This window comes from Momordica charantia, assembly GCF_013281855.1.
Source record: "Momordica charantia cultivar OHB3-1 chromosome 2 unlocalized genomic scaffold, Mcharantia_2.0 BLBB01000002.1, whole genome shotgun sequence".
In the NCBI taxonomy this organism is placed as follows: domain Eukaryota; kingdom Viridiplantae; phylum Streptophyta; class Magnoliopsida; order Cucurbitales; family Cucurbitaceae; genus Momordica; species Momordica charantia.
The window spans coordinates 455086-474235 of record NW_028275160.1 but is presented as its reverse complement, the minus strand read 5'-3'; the positions used below and the strand labels follow the sequence as shown (position 1 = coordinate 474235).

Sequence of the window (19150 nt, the reverse complement as noted above, 5' to 3'; positions counted from 1 at the left end):
AGTACCCAATATTTTAAATTCAACAAGCGTGGCGAACAAGTCGGTTATTTAATTGCCCCATAATGCAAATATTTGTACGTTACTTAAACAATTATAGAATATTTCGTCAACTTATTTTATTCCACTATTCTTTGCAATTAATGCTTTGTTTACTTCATCAAAATGAAAACGAAAGAGAATATAAAATTTTCAAACATTAATTTATAATTTGAACCAAACTGGAAAAGATTATTGTTATTTGGCAATATTGAGAACCAAAATCAAATTAAAATTACTGTGGATATATATGAAAAGTAAAAAACAAATTAAGAAAAAAAAAAGGTGGTGTGGCCTACTAAAATAAAGAATGAGAATGACTTTTCCCCCTTCCCCGTGAAGGAATCCATCAATAAAAATAATTAATTTCAATCTTGGTGTGGGTCCTACATATTATGATTATTTTTTTTTTCCACTTTTTTTCCCTCCAAATTGATAAATGTCAATTACACCCTCACAATAGGCACAAATTATTAATCATAGTTTTATAAAATTCAAAGATAGGGGAGGGTGATTAGTGATAACATATTAGTTCGAAATACGTATTTTTAATTTTCAAAATGTCATTTTCCCTTTCTCCATCTAAGTTTGAATTTGGGATAATAGGGTAGACCTCTCCTTGGAATCTAATCCTTAAGAGGAAAAATAGCACCTCAATATTTGGACCACTCTAATTCATTATAAATAATAAATAATAAACCCATAAAATTTAAGCGCTTCAATTTATTATAAATGAAGATTCTAAACTCTATAAATGGAAAAAAATTACATAGAAGTGAATTTGAAAGAAAAAGTCAGTTATACCTCTAACTTTAATCGTTGAGCTACGTTTCTTTGTTGTATTAAAATTTGCAATGGTACAAACTTAAAATATACGTAGAGTATTTTTAATTAAATATGATAAATGATGGAATCAAAAGTAAACCTATACACCTCGCTAAAAAGAAGGATTGACATCATATATGGAGAATTAAAGATAAAGTTTACTTTCTACGAGTGACTGTGACAAGCCAATATATATAATATAAAACTATATGATAAAGTTAAAGAGAAGAAAGCGACATGTTTGCATAGGCATTTAGTACAACTAAACCAATATTCAAATGGGATTTTGGGTTTTTCTTTTTAATTTTTTGCCCTGTCCTTATCCTTTTTGTTTCCTTTGTATGGACTTTGTGTCATGTGAGACCAATAATTTTAATTTGGAGTGCTGTGTCCTCTTTTTCTTGCTTTTCCACATACTCTCCTCCTCTTTCCACATAAACCAATCTTTGTTTTTAACTCCTTTGGCCCCACTTTCTTGCTTTTTGCCCCCCCCTCAACTTGCCCCTTTTATATTTTTATTCACTCCCAAGGTTTTTAGGGTTTTGAAACTTGCCCACAAATCAAGGAGTCTCCCTTTTTGCCCCCCACCATTTCCATTATTGACACTAAACTTCCCTTTTCACGCTTCCCATAGCTTTTCCAAAAAAAGCTGACCTGACAAGATATATTTTATACTATCATTTATAATTGGTTAAAGTACAAATTTAGCCCTTTAATTTTGATAGATGTGTCTAATGAGTTAATGTGTAAAAGTTTGATAGGCCAAACTAGAATATATTTTTTGTTTTCAAGTGGAGCAGAATTTGAGCTTCTGTCTTAGAAAAACGATGGATATTTATGTTGGAATTTATTATTATTTTTAACAATAAAAGGTAAGAAATTCAAACTTTTGATTCCAAAGAGATAACATCTCAATCAATTGAACTATATTTGGTGTTGATTACCAAAACATAACTTAATTCAACTAGCGAGTGTATGAAATAATGATGAGAAGTAATTAAAATTTTTTAAAGTTTGGATTTATAATTTATTTATTGAATATAAAATAAAATCATGTTAGCTACATCATTTAAATAAAAGAGTTTACTCCACGTCCTCTTAAATATTAGTCAAGGAAGAAAAAATACAGAGCGTAATCGTGCCCAATAAGTTAAATACGTAAATGAAAAGTTGACAAATTGATTTTGTTTTATTAGTATTATTGAAAAGGAATTAAAAGTGTAAAACCAAGCATACTGCTTGTGCTCGCTTATGCGTATTCACTATCACTACCCCAGCCATCAATCTTCTAGAAGGTTTTGTGGAATTGGAAAAAAGGTGCAAAAACTGTCATTTTCATACCCATAATGGACATTTGGCATAAACCCTAATTTTCAAACTTTTGCAATATTATTTTTTGGGCAAAAAGTATTTTTAATCTTCTAGAAGATTTTAACTGGTGAGTGGTGACATTTAATGTTTCTTGCAAATTCATCAATCCAATGAGTTGACTTCAATTTTAAATTAATTGGCTTCAGATCAACTACATGCATTCACTTTTAAAATATTAATTATAATTAATAATTCACTGTTATTTTAGTCTTCTAAAGTTTAATAAGTTCTACCTGTTAGTTGTTACTACGATTTGTTTAACCTTCTAGCTTTTTTTTTCTATTCGTTGTAGTTTTTCTTCTTTTATAATTTTTAAGTGAATGATGTAAATCATTTTTTAATTAATTCATAACTTCAAATTTAACGATAAATATTGATTTTAAATATTTAAGAACTAAATTAAGAAACAAAGTAAACTTTTAGAACTATTTCTTTTTTATTATAATAAGATATAAGGTGAGAGTCGTTAAATGAAATAATAAATAAATAAATAGTAATATACCTCACCAATGTTAGATTTTTTTTACATAATTTTCCTTCCGCACAAGTGGCATAAAATTAATTGAGAATTTTGTTAAATGATTTGAAGCACATAAACATATATCATCTATCAAAATATTAAAGATCCAAATCTCTATCTTCATACGTTGTTAATAAAAAAAACAACAAAAAAAAAAGATAGGAAATAAAATAGGGTCTCTCCTCTAAATAATATTTAGTTATTTATTAGTAAGTAAATATATTTCTACTTATTACTATTAAAAAAATAATAACATTATAAAAAATATATTTTATCTCTTTTTCTTTATATATTTATTTTTCTTAATGATCAAATTCTAAACATGGATCGGAAAGGGAGACACCTTATGAAGAAGATACTATTGTAAATCTCTCATTCAATAAATGCAAGCATAACAGCTAGATATAAATTAAATAATAGTACGCCACGTGTCAGTTTACAACCGGCATAACTCTGCCGTGGGACCACACACGTCGAACCAAAGCGTACTCTCATCTCAAGTCTTAAGTCTCATCTTATCCGAGTCTCCATCCTTCCTTTTTAAGAATAAAATTTAAGAAAATCTTTTTACGAATAATAATAAAAACAAGCAAAAAAATAATAAATAAATAAATAAAATAAAACTCTTACAAAATTGAAAGGTAAAAATATTATGTCAATGAATTTTTAAGCCCCTCTACTTTAAAAAAATCAATTTTAGTCGTTAGACTTCTAGATTTATTCACTTTTGAAAAGTATATTCTAGTCGTAAATATCTAAAAAATAATTATTTTAGTTATTAACTTTATTTTACTCTTAACAATAAATAAATATCTTTGAACATGTATATTGGTATGCTTATGAATTATGTGATGACATATATTAAAATCTAGTAAGTTGCTTAAGAAGAATATTAGGTATCAACATAATATCAAGTACTAACATAATTATTTTTGAAATTTTAACCATCAAAATAAATATTAAAAAAATTTGGAGATCAAAATAATTATATGTTAAAATTTTAGAAGTAAAAAAGTATACCATTTGAAAGTTTATTTACGAATATTTTTAATGAGAAAAACTTAGGAATTTAGAGGTTAAGATAAAATGAAAAAGATATATAATATGTATGTTTAGGTGAAAATTTTACAAATAGAAAAATGCAGAAATAGAAATTTTAGTGAATTTTACAATAGTAGTGAACATAGATGGCAGATACTTTTTAGTTAGCCAATAAATATTCTCTTAAAAATATGAAAGTACGATCAAATCCTTTTTTCTTTCGCAATAAAAAAATCATTTTTTCTTTACAATATATATATATATATTATTTGTCTGGCATCAATATATCCGTTCAAAAAGGGATAAAGAAGGAATTTCGGGCATGAATAATTATAAATCTCTCCGTTAATCCATCAGACACGTGGAAAAATAATTATAAAAAAATCGTTATTGGATTGATTGTATTGTATGGCAGTGGAGTTTTGTATAAATAGCACACTGATGGGGCGGAAGTGTTCAAAGTCCCCGATTTTCTGCATCAAGATAATCGACAAAACTAGCTGACTCCTACAATGGAAATCTTCGATTCCTCCGAGTTCACCGAGTTACTCCCGGGTCTTCCAGAAGAACTCGGCCTCGAGTGCATCACTCGCTTGCCTTACTCCACCCACCGCCTCGCCTCCGCCGTCTGCCGCCGCTGGCAACAGCTCATTACTAGCCGTGATTTCTACCACCACCGGAGGAAAGCCGGGCTCACCCGCGTTCTGGCTTGCTTGATTCAGGCTCTTCCGCCCGCCTACTCGCCCAGTGGATGGAAACTCTGTAGCTCACCGAGTTACGGAATCACGGTATTCGACTCACTGAGTCAATCTTGGGAGCGAATCGCTCCGATTCCCGAATACCCAGATGGGCTTCCCCTGTTCTGCCAGATAGCCAGCAGCGAAGGGAGGCTGGTGGTGATGGGCGGGTGGGACCCGGACAGCTACGATCCGATCGTCGATGTTTTTGTCTACGATTTCACGCGCTGCGCCTGGAGAAAGGGCAGCGACATGCCCTCCAAGCGCTCTTTCTTCGCAATCGGAGCCTCCGACGGCCGGGTCTACGTCGCCGGCGGCCACGACGAGAACAAGAACGCTCTCAAATCGGCCTGGGTCTACGATCTGAGGCGCGACGAGTGGAGCGAGTTGCCCCCGATGAATCAGGGGAGGGACGAGTGCGAAGGCCTAATCGCCGGCGGCGAGTTCTGGGTAATAAGCGGATACGACACCGAGAGACAGGGGATGTTCGACGGCAGCGCCGAGGCGCTGGATCTCGAGTCCGGCGAGTGGAGGCTCCTGGATCAGGCATGGGAGGCGGGGCGGTGCCCGCGGTCGTGCGTGGGGATGGAGGACGGAAAACTGATGAACTGGTCGGAATCTGAGGCGGCGGTGAGAGTGGGGGCTTGCGGGATCGTGACGGGTTCCCGGACGCTGGTGACCGGATCGGAGTATCAAGGGGCGGCGCAGAATTTCTATGTGACGGAGAGGGAGAAAGAGGGAGGGCAAAATGGTAAAATGACGAGAATAAGCGTTCCAGAAGAGTACTGTGGGTTCGTCCAATCAGGATGCTGTGTGGAGGTGTAACTGTAAGTGACGAAAATATCCCAAATCCCATTTGGGGTACGGGAATGGCATTATCGTAATTTTGTTAAGTTTGGAATTGGAAGCTTCTATGTAAATGTAGATGTTGGTGATGATGTACATACATACATTACAGAGTGGGAAGAGATTATAAAAATTTTGGTCTGCGTAATCAAATTTTCCTCATTTCAATATTTTACAATCCTGCCGTGTGGTTAAGAATTGAGATATGGATGGGAAATTTATCTCATGCCAAAGATTTTTTTTTTCTATTCTTTTTTTAAATACTTAGGTCGTGAAAATGGGAGATGATCTATTTCTATATTTACCATGGTTTAAAATTTGAAAGCTCATTTTTTCTTTAATTATCTGTTTTCACATTTCTATTATTTAATTGTCAACTGGTGAGAGTACAAGTTAGGCTTCATGGGTATGGGTAAGAACCTGATTATTTTCTATTTCCTTTATTGTTCTTATGCCATCCATCTCAAATACAAACATATATTAATAACTTAACTTTGAAGATAAACTTTAAAAAGGAAAATCAATCGTTTTATAATAGGAGATAATATTGGAACTTTTAATTATAGTACCGTCCAATACAAGGTCATTTTGCTCAATGAAAAATGACATCTACTTCTTCCATTGAGACCAGAAGTTGAGAGAATAACAATTCAAATTTTAGAGATATATACCTTAACAGTTATGCCAATTTCGACAACTATATCAATACATTTTAAATAATATGTCTCTTTAATCTGAATTCAAAATGTTGATGTGATATATTTAGCACGATGTAAATGAGTTAGGATAGATGAGCTAGTTAAATTGATCTCCTCATCCGTCCATATATTTGTCAACTCCTATAACATCAAATCAATTGATAATTTGTTTAAAAAAAAATCAATTGATAATTATTTTGACACTCATGTCCCATCAATATTTTATGAATAGTGTGAAATGCATACAATTAAATATTTGTGCTCTTCTAAATTTAGAATTGTAATAGCAATATTTGGTACTTCATTAGATAAACTTTTACCTTCAAAATTCAAAAACCAAATTTATTCAACACGTAGAAATTAGGTTCAAAGTTAATTACAGTATGAGAACAAATATGCGGATCCAATGAGAAAGCTTCTTTTGCTTCACTTCTCAATTATTGAAATAAATGAATCATTCAAGAAGAGGAAATAAAGTCGTTAATAGCTAATTGATGTAACGATCAACCATCATCCATTTGAATTTAAAAAGAAAAAATCCATTATGTGTCGCGTATTATGGATTTGTTGATAAAGTCAAATATATGATAATAATAAAAAAAGAAAAAGAGATAAAAAAAAAAGAGAAGATTGTTTTTGACAAGCTTTCTTATATATATTTAATGCTTGTCATTTTCCAGAAAATGATGGATGAAATTAAAATTGAAAGTTAAAAAGAAAGAATACCGTAAAAATATAATATTGGTTTATGAAATAATATTAAGTGTTGGGCCTACTTTAGACCAAAATGTTGTCATGGAGATCCGTTTTGAAGCTTTATAATTCGGCCCGGCCCAATAGTACTATAAAGTTCCTCTCCTTGTTCGAGCTTTTGTTCACCCTCACTTTTTTAATTAATTGGGATAACAGCGCAATTGACATTTAAATAATCTTTCAAACTCTAAAATAAAATATTTATACTTTTGTTAAAATAGAAGCCGGTTTATGGTGCAACTATGTAAAAATTACCGACTATCCATGTTCATATATTTTTAATAAATAAACAAAATCATAAACCTCAAATTCTAAACTCTAAATCCACAATTTCTCTTTTCGACAAAGAAATAATTCCTAATCCTAGATCTTAAATACTAAAAAATAATATACACCGAAAAATTCAAAAAACTACTGGAAAATTAAATAAGAATAAGTTTATTGATTAGCTACCATATTTATTTAATTATTTATTAGAATACTATCATTTAATTATGAAGGTAAATATTTTCGTTAAATGACCATTAATTTTCAATATGAAAGAATACATTTTAAAATATAATATAATGATATTTATTGAGGCAATTCGGGAACAAAAATTTATTTAAATCCAAGAAATCTAGATTTGTAAATATTTAAAAAACGGACATTTGTAAAATATCATGTATAATATGACCTACTAGAGACAATTCCTATTTTTAATTTAAGGAAATTTGTATAAATAATTTCCTAATATATTTACACAGCTTTATAAATGAATGTGGACAAAATCATTCAATTTTAAAATGATAATAAGTATTTTATCCACTCAACTATGCTAAGATAATTGATATAGTTACATCTACCTATAATAAAAATGATTTTGACAATGGTATTATATATATATATATATATATATATATATTTACTATTTTTTATAGTATTATATTACAAATGAGAAAAATGTATTCAAACATAGGAATAATTAGAGAAAACATTGATGTCTTGCTATTCAAGCTATGTTAATATTAGTTGCCCTAAATTCTTTCACCAAATATAACCCCACTTTTTATGTATTAATTTTCTATCAACAGTTTGTTGCTCGAATATTCAATTGCATTTTTTTTTAATTATGTTAAAAAAAACGTTGCATTTTCTCCAAAAAAAAAGCATTTTTTTAATTGTTGAAATTAATTACACTTAACTTCACGCCGAAATTTATTAGTTGACAAATTTAGGTTTCATTTAACGCTACATATTTGCTATTGCCCCACTGCAACTTGCACCTTTCTATTTGTGATGTTCTAAATATTTTAAAACTTTTTAAATCAGGGAGGACAAAATTAACAACTAATGTATATTTTCTCTAAAAAGAAAAATATAATGATATATTTAAGTACCAGATCTTCTACATTTTTATTTTAATTTAGTTCTTAAAATTTTTAAACAGTCTATTTTAATCCTAAAATTTGGATAAAAAAGTTAAAAAAAAGGATAAAAATAAATTTTCTTTGTGGCTATTTTTTTGTTTAACAGATTATTTAATTGGAAAACTAAACACACACATCATTTATTTGATGAAACAAATGTTTACTTAACACAACCAGTCCGATAAAACTAGACTTTCCAAGAAATGGGCAAAGCGAGCATAATCAATCATGGAAGGATTTCTTTTTATTAGTGTATAGATATCTTCTTTTCTTCCTTATAAATCATCAAATTTTCAAGATTTGATTTTGTTTCTCTTATATAATTTTTTATTTAAATTTTGTACAACGAGGAGTTAACCATTTTGAACATTTTTTTCTTTTTTTTTTACCACAACATTGTAGAGTTAGGAGATCGAACTCAAAATCTCATAGTTAGAGGTATATTCTAATTATTGTTGAGCTATACTCACTTTGACGTGGACTGGTACGTTTGATTACATAACAGTTTGATTGTGTTACTCAAAACAATTAATTTAAGCATATTATTTAAGGGACATAATTGTTAAAGTAAGGTGGAACTGAAAATTTATGGTACTAGATAGGGGTGTTCATGTTGATGGAGAAAAATTACTAAATTGATAATGACATTTCACCAAAACTGAAATGATTAAATGTGAGCTACGGATAAGGTTGTGGAAGCCAGGTCTCCACTCTCCACTCTCGGTACCAGTAGTTAAGACAGCTCATTAAGATCTTCACCACCTGGCGGGTCCACGTGTCACTTTATTGATTTCCTGGAAAAGCAAAAAGGAGTTTTCTGGAGCTGATATGAAACAATGGCAACGGCAATGGCAATGGCTCCAAGAAGCGCTTCAGGAACAGGAAACGAAGAAGAAGAAGTTGATGAGACTGATTTTGGCATAACCAAAGGGAATGGAGTGAAAGTGCTTTCCCAAATGGGCCTCACAGCTCTCCCTCTCCAATTCATTCAGCCTCCGGAGGAGAGATTCAGAACCATGTCGTCCGTCTCCATGCTACCCATAATCGACATGTCACACGACGCCGCCGATTCCATCTGCGACGCCGCCGAGAACTGGGGCGTCTTCCAGGTGACGAACCACGGGGTTCCTCCGCGAGTGCTCCACAATGCCATGGCTGCGGCTCGCCGCTTCTTCGACATGTCGCCGGAGGAGAAGAGCCGCTTCTTCAAGTTGAACGACAACTCGGCAACCTACGGCACCAACTTCGGCACTTCGCCCGAGAAAGCCTTGGAGTAGAAAGATTATTTGAACCTCTTTTACGTTTCTGATGATCACGCTTCTGCCCTCTGGCCGCCCCTATGCAGGTACCAATTCAACCTAGATTCGATTCTGTTGGTGTAACCTAATTTGTTGTATATGCATACAGAGATGAAATGGTGGAGTACGTGAAGAGCTCGGAAGGAGTTGTAAAACGAGTGGTTGAGATTCTGATGGAGAAGTTAGGCGTCGTAGAAATTGACGAAACCAAACGATCTCTGTTAATGGGTTCCAAGAGAATCAAGCTTAACTACTACCCCATTTGTCCAAACCCTCACCTCGCCCTCGGGGTCGGCCGCCACTCCGACGTTTCCACGCTGACCGTCCTTCTGCAGGACCACGTCGGCGGCCTCCACGTGCGGCGACCAACCCACGGCGACGCCACATGGGTTCACGCCTCGCCGGTGCCAGGATCGCTGGTGATCAACATTGGGGATGCGCTGCAAATAATGAGCAACGGGCGATTCAAGAGCGTGGAGCATTTCGTGGCGGCCAATGGAAGCAGCAACAGAATCTCGATTCCCATCTTTGTGAACCCAGAGCCGTCCGCCATCATTGGCCCTCTGTCGGAGGTTCTTGCCACCGGACAGAAACCAGAGTACAAGCAAGTTCTGTATTCGGATTACGTCAGGCATTTCTACAACAACCCTCATCATGGCAAGAACAGCATTGAGTTTGCCAAGATCTGATATTTTGACAGTCTTTCTGTATTTAGAAACTTTCCTATGGCTCCTCTTATGAGTAGAGGATCCAAAAGTTCATTCCTTGTTTGCCTCGTACATAATCTAGAGTTCGTAATGTCTACAAGACTTCAATTATTGTTATTATTTTAGAGTTCAGCAATTACATGACTTCTATTTTATTACACAGTATTGAAAAATCAGTTTTCTTTTCAACCTTGTTGGCAATTATTGTGGTTGCAGCCTTTGAACTTTGCCTCTAAAGTTGACTTCGAACAGCAAGCTCATCCTTCATCTGTTTCCTCAGAACTCTTCTCAGTAACTTGTTGGAAGCAGTTCGTGGAAAGTTTGGTACAATTTTCACAAACCCCACCTGCAGTTTCATTCATTTTAAAGTTCAAATTTCTACTGCTCTTATATGCACAAAACTTGAAACAAAATAAACATATATATATATATATATATATATATATCCAACCTTGAATAAGGGGTTAAGTTTGCTTTGAATTGCTTTTGAGAATTTGATTTTCAGCTCCTGTGGGGACCTTCTATATCCCTTTCTTAAGACCACAAGAATGACTAGTTGTTCTGGACCACCTTCTATAGGTGACACACCGACCGCAGCTGTCTCCAATATGCTTTCCTCGGCATGGTCGCATATGCGCTCGATTTCAACCGAACTTGTCTACACAGGTTTAACAGAAAGAGATAGTTGGGAAGTAAATACATGGTTTAACTGAAGGGAGTAAGCAAGTGAGTTCAAGGTTACTCGAAATGGCTGCCTACTCGACTTCGGCAAAACCTGTCATGATTCAATGTGGTCGAAGTCCAAGCATAAACTATCAAGTATCGACAATGTCGTTTGTTAGTGGAAGTCGAGAATCAGAGGAAACATTATGCAGTACCTTGATGCCGCCGAGGTTCATGGTGTCATCAGCCCTACCTTGAACAACAAAATAGCCTCCAACAGTTCTTTTAATGATGTCTCCATGTCTCCTCAGTTGCTGCATTGAAGTGAAGAAGGTGAAAATATATTCAGAATGGCTGCTTGCTTTTTTCAAAAATGAGATCTCTCTTTCGTTCCTATTCAACTTATGTTATAACTTATAATCCACATTCCTTCGGATGCGTAACAGAGCAATAGAAATCGATTACAGATCAGAAGGGTATGCTTGAGCTTGGCCAGTTGACCATACCATTTCATTGTAAATTGGCATTCCCTTGAAGTAAACTTCATCATGATCGGCGTTTAGCAATGTATCGCTTGCCCCCAGATACAGAGGGAATAAACCCAATTCACCAACACAGGGCTGATCCTCTGGCTGTTAATCACAAAACACAGAGAAATATAAGACACATGATTTCTGCATCAAGAAAAAATTCGCTGAGCGACAAATATGCCTATTTCTTTTCCTCACATAAGGCATTCCATGTTCATCAAGGATGACAAATCCTGTGGTCATAGATGCTGTGCTAAATGCTCCAAATGCCTGAGGTTGTAATGGACTTCCCATGATGTAGGATGAAGCAAGTTCTGTGCCACCACAACATTCGATTATCGGTTTGTAATACGATCTTGAAGAAAGCCAGAGGTCATCATCGACATTCGAGGTTTCCCCGGTGGAAGTAAAATACCTGCAGATATCAACATCAAAGTCCATTGGACTGATATTGATGCGATAACTTGATCAGAAGTTCATCCAAAACATTACCTTATCTTTGTCCAATCTAAGCCTTCCATGCATTGTGTATCCTTCCAAGTTTTTACCAAGCTTGGAACTGTTCCCAACAAGGTCACTCCTGCATCCTACAACAAATGCACAGGAAGAAAGTTTCTAAAAACCGAAACTAGTTATCCCGGAGATCAAATCGAAAGGTCGGGCAATTAAGCCCTATATAAACTAGAACAGAGGTATCCAACAAGGATTTCACCTCGACAAACTTTCCGAACCCCCGGCCGAGGGGAGATCCATGATAGAGTGCAAGAGTTGCACCAGTTAACAAGCATGAGTACAGTGAAGTTGGTCCCACCACCCATCCTAAATTTGTGGGCCAACACAAAATGTCACCAACGTGAATATCTATATGAGCCCAGGCATCAGCAACGGCACGAATTGGTGAAAGTTGTGTCCACGGGATTGCTTTTGGATCTCCTGATTTGGGCCAGAAGTTTAAAGAAGATAGCAAATGGCGATGTCAAGATATCGTAGAAACACCTTTTCTTACATCAGTGCACACAATAACACAAGGTGCTAGGAGAGACATCATTATGTAACTGAAGATTAAAACAAAAATGCTCAAAATTGTTTTTTACCTGTGGTTCCAGATGAAAAGAGAATGTTAGTCATGGCATCTATTGAGTGATACACTGCAGAGTAACAATTTGATCTGCAAATAAAAATGCTCCCATCATGCAGTTCAAATTTTATTGATTCATACATGGTAAAACATAATCAGCACTGTTGGTAATCTTTGGAACATTACCTTCACCAGCAGCAGAATTCAAGTGGACATTGTTTATTGAATTTACAAAAGGGTTAAAAGAAAGAAACAAGTTAGCATGGTCATTCCATTACCTTGGAAGCTCCTTTGCAGTTGAGAGAAATTCTTCCCATGATAAATCCTGTTCTCGCAAATCAACTTCCAGGGTGTTTCCAGTTGCAGGGATCACAATAGCCTTACACGACCCACCTTCTATGACTCGACTGCAAGGAGAAAAAAATTGTCAAATGGTAACGTCTAGAGTTTCCAAAAAACCTACTATGAGAAGGCTTTAATTCTAAGTTGACTGATAATCAAGTTATGATAGCAATCTCTGCCAACTAGCTATATTTTACCAATTGTTTAACTGATAACAAGCCTTGAAAGACAAGAAAATGAGCTATTAACGTCATTCCATCCACAAAAACGATTCTTTCTTGGTGCATTGCAGATAAAGATCTTAGCCATTGTTAAGTGCAATATTAAAGCTTGCTTTTTGTGACTATAACGCATAGTTGTTGTATGTTGGTCACCTCACCTGTACAAAGGATACTTTTTGCCTCCTCTCAATATGAAATCCTGATTAAAATCCAAAATAACAATTGAGCATAGAACACTGAAAACAGAGACAAATGTGAAAGTAAATGATATTTGAATTGAATGTTTGTTTCCATCACGATGGCAACATATATAATACAAAGTATCAAATTCTTTATAATTCTTGATCTTTCACTTTAAAAGAAATGCACAATGAACTCAAAATATACATCTTTCAGTTTTCAGATTCATACAAAACATGAAGACTCAGTTTAATTCATCAGAAAGAGAAATCAATGACAATACGTTATAACAAAAGCATGGAAGAGATTCCTCATCCTTTTTTAATTTTAAAAGTTTTAACAAAATTACCTGAGTAAAGATACCCTTTGCGTTCGATATACGCAAACGAACTGCAACTTCATTTGCAGAAAAACTGTCAGCAATTGACACAACAACAAATCCTGCTAGAACAATGGCTAAATATATGATAACTGCATGAACTGTCATTGGCATGTCAATGGCGATAGCATCACCCTTTGAAAATCTTGCATCAAGAGCATTTGCCACCAACCTGAAGAGCATGGCAAAAGATCTCATAAAAAAGAGCTACATAATGGAGGAAATGCAAGACTTGACAAATTTAAACCGCTTTCCAAGAGAACCACTTCATAGTAAACCTCTTTTCCTCTCCCTTATATTATCAGCAATAAATTTAATGCAACGTTGTTTTCCACCATACCAACACCAATTAGAACTATCATAGAGAGGACAGAGGAGCATACGTTACTTTCTCCCGAAGTTCTTTCAGCGTCATACGGTTCACGTTTGAATTATCACCGCCTTCGTCCCTCCATACAATTGCCAAACTATTATCATCTCTTAATGGGCGACTTGAAGGAAGCAAACAACACTCAGCAATATTCAGGATGGAATCAGGGAGCCATCTTCCCTTTGACTTCTCAGCCATATCTAAAATACACCTCGGTTCTTTATGAAAAGTAACAGAAAGCTCTTCAAGAACAATTGACCAGTAAATCTACAACCGTCAAAAGACATGACAGTCATCACCAAAATGAATACAGTTTCCCTGACCCTATTAAACCCAAATGAGTTAGACCCAGCTCAGAATTTAACTCAAACCTCAGGATGCTGAGAGGAGAATTTCTGAAAGAGGCTGTAACTTGATATAGGATCTTTGTATGAAGCTCCCAATAGCTTTGGACCATGTAACTCCATAATTTTCCCCAAGTTTGTCAGTTTAGATTGATCACTACAAGTAGAAAATACAATAAGCATTTGGGACAACACAGCAAAATGTGCATTATAAAGACAGAGTACTGTATAAAAGTTGGGTGAACGAGAGACATTACAGAGAAGGAAACCAGTAGGGAGGAGGTCCATTGGAGGAGGAATCCCAATTGGCATAGACAGAATAATAGACAAGCTGATGCAGCCCATATGGGTGTGTGGGTTTGAGCACTCTCCGAGCCATGAGCTCGCGCCAAACCTCTCTTGGGTCCGATCTTTTGGGCACGAGCACTACATTCTGCAGAATCCTATCGAATTCTACAGCCTCTTCCAGGTTCAACCCTGCCTTCACAGTATCTTCAACACCCAACTCCCAGATGTTCTTTCCCATTCGTCCTTCTCCTTATCACCGTACGAGTTCAAGATCACTTCTACATTGAGCTTATAAATCAGTCTCTTGATGGCAGCGATGGCCAGCGGATTCAAATACAGTATTCTGAAGACTTGCCTGAAATAGTGGCTTTCGGTCAGCCACGCTATTACCATCTTCAGAATTTATGGTTTACACCAAACTGGACCACCAAATGAATTTACGACTTCTTTGAGCACAATGCACAATGTGCCGTTTTGAATTTATAAATTTAACTTTTGAGGATTGCATTGATTAAAAAGTTACAAAATTCAAACTTTTTTTTTTTAAAGAAAATTATAAATTCTGAAATCTTTTAAGTATTGCAATGATTAATTGGCATTGATAAATTCAATAGCATGTTTGGTAACAACTGTTGGACCTGTTGGTGATAGTGCCAAAGCAAACATAACTAAATTGTAATTGACATATACTTCCAACTTAAAAAAAATTGTTCGTGATAATACGTACCTTGAAATGAAATTGTTGGGAATAAAACATAGAATAAAACATTACTATGTTTGGTTCTACGTAACAATGCCATCAAAATTCTTGAAAATAATTAGGTTTACATGTGTTTTATGAAATTATAACATATTAAAAAATAAATAATCAACTTGTAATTTCAAGAAATTAATATTATTTAATACATTCATTAATTTTATTATTGAGAAACTAATTCTTACATAACTTTTTGGTTATTCTAAATTAATTTAACTAATTAAGATTAATTAAATATATTATTAATGAATTGCATTAATTATGTTAATCTTATAGATCATAGATTTAATTGAAACATACTAACTATTTTAATTAAATAATATAAGTAAATATATTTAAAAGAACAAAAAGGAAAAGAAGCGAGAGCACATAATATAAGGGTAGTGTGTATGAACCATTGTCTGTGGGTATAAAAGATTTCAAAGAATACATGGTTCTCATACCTTTCTATTTGAACTTGTACCAAATAAATCAATGCAAGATCCTTACTCAGTCCCATCTCTATTCCCGATCCCGATCCCGACCCCGACCTCGATCCTATTTTCCTATACCAAACGGCCGACTAGCATGGTGAAAGAAGAAAACACTGATTTTTCTTACACTTTGACGCTTTAATCTCAAAGGACTATCACTGATACTACAAATCATTCATACCATTCATCCACCCATGCATCCCAGAACTTTGGAGTTTGCTTTCCGGTGTTCTTGGTGAACTTTTTGGCAAACACCCAGCAGGTGTTTTCAAGTGATCAACAAACACAAAGTAAAATACCAAGTGGAAGCAATTTCTTTCAAAAAATGATGTCCAAAACATTAATATTGCTTCCATTCACTTGGCAAAACGTAGTGTCCACTCAGCAGCTATCTCGTCGTGCTTACATCTATCGGTTAAGTACAAGTGAGCAACGCCAGGTGCGTTTGGATCATCTGCAAAAGTGGGCAAAGTAAGCATTTGTAACAGCTGCATCTTCGACAGAGCACAATCCTTAGAAAAAGAAGGGTGACTCACAAGGGTTTGGATTTTCAAAAATCGACTTCACTGCAATTAACACCTTTGTGATTGTCAGTGCTGGACTCCAGTTCTCCTTCAGAATGTCCAAACTTACATTACCAGCGGAATCCACATTGCAGTGGTAGATTCGGGTTTTAAATACAACCTGCAGATCTGATCCTTCTTAATAAATCAACAAACGATATAAAACTCAGAACCGTGTGCATTAGGTCAAGAATGATCATCCCATGCTCGTGATGAAGGCAAGAGAAATTTTAGATTTTGTATCCTAAATTTTAAGGATGTAAGTGAGAGTACCTTTGGAGGATAGAATGGATAATCACATGGAAAAAGTATGTCAAGAAAAAATATACCACCTTCATATGGTGTTCCTAAAAACAAGACAAAGATATTAGTCAAGGTTACTACTGCCGGAAAGAGCTATGTAAAATTGAACAGCTAAACACAACCTTGAATGCAAAATGAAAAACCTGCCACCAACACATCTATTGGAGATGGTATTTATACTCAGTCATCAAACAATCAAAGTGAATACAACTCTATAGACAAATGACTTATACTTTCATGTCTACTACTTATAGGAGAAAAAGAAACCTGAGACAAAGAGAGGAAGAGGAAGGAGCTCGCTGGTACTAGATTTATGAAGTCGTTTACTTTTTAACCTAAGCTTTTCCTGCCTATCAAATAATCTATGCCATTAAACATCACTTGAGCATCATTTTCCGTTCCCTTCATTGCATTGTTTCTTGTCTAATAAACTAATATCAGACACGATGGACATAGGCTTAACTTTTATTTCTCTTGCCTGACTATTTCTTCAGTAAGACTTTGATGAGGAAGTTTATTTTATCAAACACTCGGTTTCACTAAAAACAATTCACTTAATGCAGAGGAGAAAGGTAGTATTATACTTTATTGTGTCCAACAGAAACGCACGACTCTCCCTTCATTCAGCAAGTTACATGCTGAAATTCCTCGACACCAATGGTTGTGCAATCATCCATTCAAGAATTTGTATATATTAGTGTAGTGTGACTATTTAGTTAGAGTTCATTCTTCCAAATCCTTCTGAGTTTTGTGCAACAAATGTCCAATAGACTGGTTCGTTCTTCAGCATCAAACAATTGGGTAATAGAACTCCATCAGTGAGCATCTTCTACCCTGATCATTTTGTGTATTGTTTTCAGAGATATTAGTTAAATAGTTGCGGATTAGGTTTGAGCACGAGCATGGTAGGAAGTCCATGGCAGCATACTGTGTATTTCTTTGGGGCATACTTAGTTTCTTGCTCAAGTTCCATCTGGAAGATTGTGGGTTCGACAACTTTGATCTAAAATTAGCTTCTCTCCAACTCTGACTCCATTTACTCAGTTTGATAACTTACATGCCTGGAAACTACCCTAATCACTTTCTTCAGAATTGTAACTAAACTATAGGTAGCAAAGGGCAAAGAATATGTTTAGCAATCAGGTAATAAAACCCCATCTGAGTTTCAACGAGCATCCGTTCAGAATTGTAACAAATGAGAGAGTGCCGAAGATGATAAATAACTGCTCGAAAGAAGTAAAGCTACTAACAAAGCAGGAAAGTGAAATCCTAACGGCCATGCCCAATTGAAGACACTTTAATCATAAAAATCTGGCAGAAAAGTTAAAACCTTGTCCATAAACACGCCAAATATTCAGAAATCTTTGGCGGAAGCGAGCGAGTAAAAGAAGAACGGGAAAGCATGACCAAAAGAGGGGAAACCAGATATCGTATGAACAGCGATAAAACCGAAACGGCATCATCAAAATTCTAAAAGTGAAAGAAGTAGAAGGGTAGCAGTTACCAGGAGGGCCAAAGATGGTAGCGAACCAGTGGTAGAGATTGTCACCCTTTGGGCCAGCGGAGCAATGGGAAGGTGGGTCGGAATTAAACTCAGCCATTTCTCTTTGAATTCTCTTGCCTGAAGCAGAAACCGAAGTTGTGGACGCCCATGAAGTTGGAGGTGCTAAGGAGGATGAGGAAGACGGTCGCCCCCCACCTACGAGAGGCAATTGCGGACGCTGCTCTCGATTTCCCTCCATTACATTTCAGATTTTCCAATCCAACTCCATTCTTTTTTATAAATTTGTCCTCAATTCGTCACTGACCACACTCTGACCAAACTCTTTTTATTTCATTGAAATGACCAATATCCGAATTATATTGAAAAGTTTAACGGTTAAAACGTATCACTAATCTTTTGTTTCAGCACTATTAACTTTCAGGGCAGAAGAGAAAAGAGAGAGAACAAACCAATAAAATTTCATTCCTTTAAATGGCTGGATACAAACTTAATAACTTATTTATAATAAAATAATTAGAATAAGGAAATCCATTCAAATAATATCTAAGTTAAATAATATAATCTAAATTATATCTAATTCAAATATAATATTATCTCACCAGTACCATATGTGGGGTAGAGATTTGAACTCACCTCTTAATTGGAGATAGATATCTGAATCAATTGAGTTAAATTTAGGGTAGGAAAAGAAAAAAAAATCATTGATCTTTTCTATATGCATTAAAATCCTACACCTTTAAGATGTTATATTTCAAATTTAAAAAAAATAGATACAGAAAACTGTTTTCTTTTTCGAAACAATAATTTAATGGTACATTCTTTATTAAAAAAGAAAAAAGAAAAAAAATATATATAGACTGTTCGATCCCTCCAACTTATGCTAATGATTCCACGTGGGATCTATTGGATTTGTG

At 34.9% G+C, this 19150-nt stretch overlaps 4 protein-coding genes and 1 pseudogene across 4 annotated transcripts; 3 read left to right on the top strand and 2 right to left on the bottom strand.

Annotated features, from left to right (window-relative positions):
• The first annotated feature begins 4214 nt into the window (after window positions 1–4214).
• On the top strand, window positions 4215–5554 carry LOC148212619 (F-box/kelch-repeat protein At2g44130-like). Its single transcript, XM_088120482.1, has one exon. The coding sequence runs from the start codon at window positions 4306–4308 to the stop codon at window positions 5353–5355; it is 1050 nt and encodes a 349-aa protein (XP_087976608.1). The 5' UTR covers window positions 4215–4305; the 3' UTR covers window positions 5356–5554.
• A 3257-nt stretch (window positions 5555–8811) lies between these two features.
• Window positions 8812–9513, top strand: LOC148212618 (feruloyl CoA ortho-hydroxylase F6H1-2 pseudogene; annotated as a pseudogene).
• LOC111021233 (bi-functional coumaroyl CoA and feruloyl CoA ortho-hydroxylase Diox4) lies at window positions 9442–10399 on the top strand. Its single transcript, XM_022298116.2, has 2 exons — window positions 9442–9581; window positions 9644–10399. Exon 2 carries the CDS (start codon window positions 9651–9653, stop codon window positions 10221–10223), a length of 573 nt encoding a protein of 190 aa, XP_022153808.2. The 5' UTR covers window positions 9442–9581; window positions 9644–9650; the 3' UTR covers window positions 10224–10399.
• Window positions 10204–15040, bottom strand: AAE18 (acyl-activating enzyme 18). Its single transcript, XM_022298115.2, has 14 exons — window positions 14606–15040; window positions 14376–14505; window positions 14018–14271; window positions 13605–13806; window positions 13234–13274; window positions 12791–12919; window positions 12529–12602; window positions 12147–12367; window positions 11927–12021; window positions 11633–11849; window positions 11411–11536; window positions 11120–11218; window positions 10693–10899; window positions 10204–10587 (listed from the first exon to the last, which is right to left on the bottom strand). Exons 1-14 carry the CDS (start codon window positions 14872–14874, stop codon window positions 10474–10476), a joined length of 2178 nt encoding a protein of 725 aa, XP_022153807.1. The 5' UTR covers window positions 14875–15040; the 3' UTR covers window positions 10204–10473.
• A 704-nt stretch (window positions 15041–15744) lies between these two features.
• Window positions 15745–18590, bottom strand: FUS9 (Ubiquitin-conjugating enzyme family protein). Its single transcript, XM_022298033.2, has 4 exons — window positions 18237–18590; window positions 16703–16776; window positions 16403–16550; window positions 15745–16320 (listed from the first exon to the last, which is right to left on the bottom strand). The coding sequence occupies exons 1-4, from the start codon at window positions 18472–18474 to the stop codon at window positions 16223–16225; spliced, it is 558 nt and encodes a 185-aa protein (XP_022153725.1). The 5' UTR covers window positions 18475–18590; the 3' UTR covers window positions 15745–16222.
• Between the last annotated feature and the right edge of the window lie 560 nt (window positions 18591–19150).

What these genes read in the sequence shown, in the direction of transcription:
- FUS9 (XM_022298033.2), bottom strand. Translation starts at nt 18,474, where the DNA reads ATGGAGGGAAATCGAGAGCAGCGTCCGCAATTGCCTCTCGTAGGTGGG. An exon ending in TACCATCTTTGGCCCTCCTG is followed by an intron (nt 16,777 to 18,236) that starts GTAACTGCTACC and finishes TCTTGTTTTTAG; the next exon opens with GAACACCATATGAAGGTGGT. An exon ending in ATCCATTCTATCCTCCAAAG is followed by an intron (nt 16,551 to 16,702) that starts GTACTCTCACTT and finishes TCAGATCTGCAG; the next exon opens with GTTGTATTTAAAACCCGAAT.
- LOC148212619 (XM_088120482.1), top strand. Translation starts at nt 4,306, where the DNA reads ATGGAAATCTTCGATTCCTCCGAGTTCACCGAGTTACTCCCGGGTCTT.
- AAE18 (XM_022298115.2), bottom strand. Translation starts at nt 14,874, where the DNA reads ATGGGAAAGAACATCTGGGAGTTGGGTGTTGAAGATACTGTGAAGGCA. An exon ending in TTAGATTGGACAAAGATAAG is followed by an intron (nt 11,850 to 11,926) that starts GTAATGTTTTGG and finishes TGATATCTGCAG; the next exon opens with GTATTTTACTTCCACCGGGG. An exon ending in TGAACCTCGGCGGCATCAAG is followed by an intron (nt 10,900 to 11,119) that starts GTACTGCATAAT and finishes AAACCTGTGTAG; the next exon opens with ACAAGTTCGGTTGAAATCGA.
- LOC111021233 (XM_022298116.2), top strand. Translation starts at nt 9,651, where the DNA reads ATGGTGGAGTACGTGAAGAGCTCGGAAGGAGTTGTAAAACGAGTGGTT.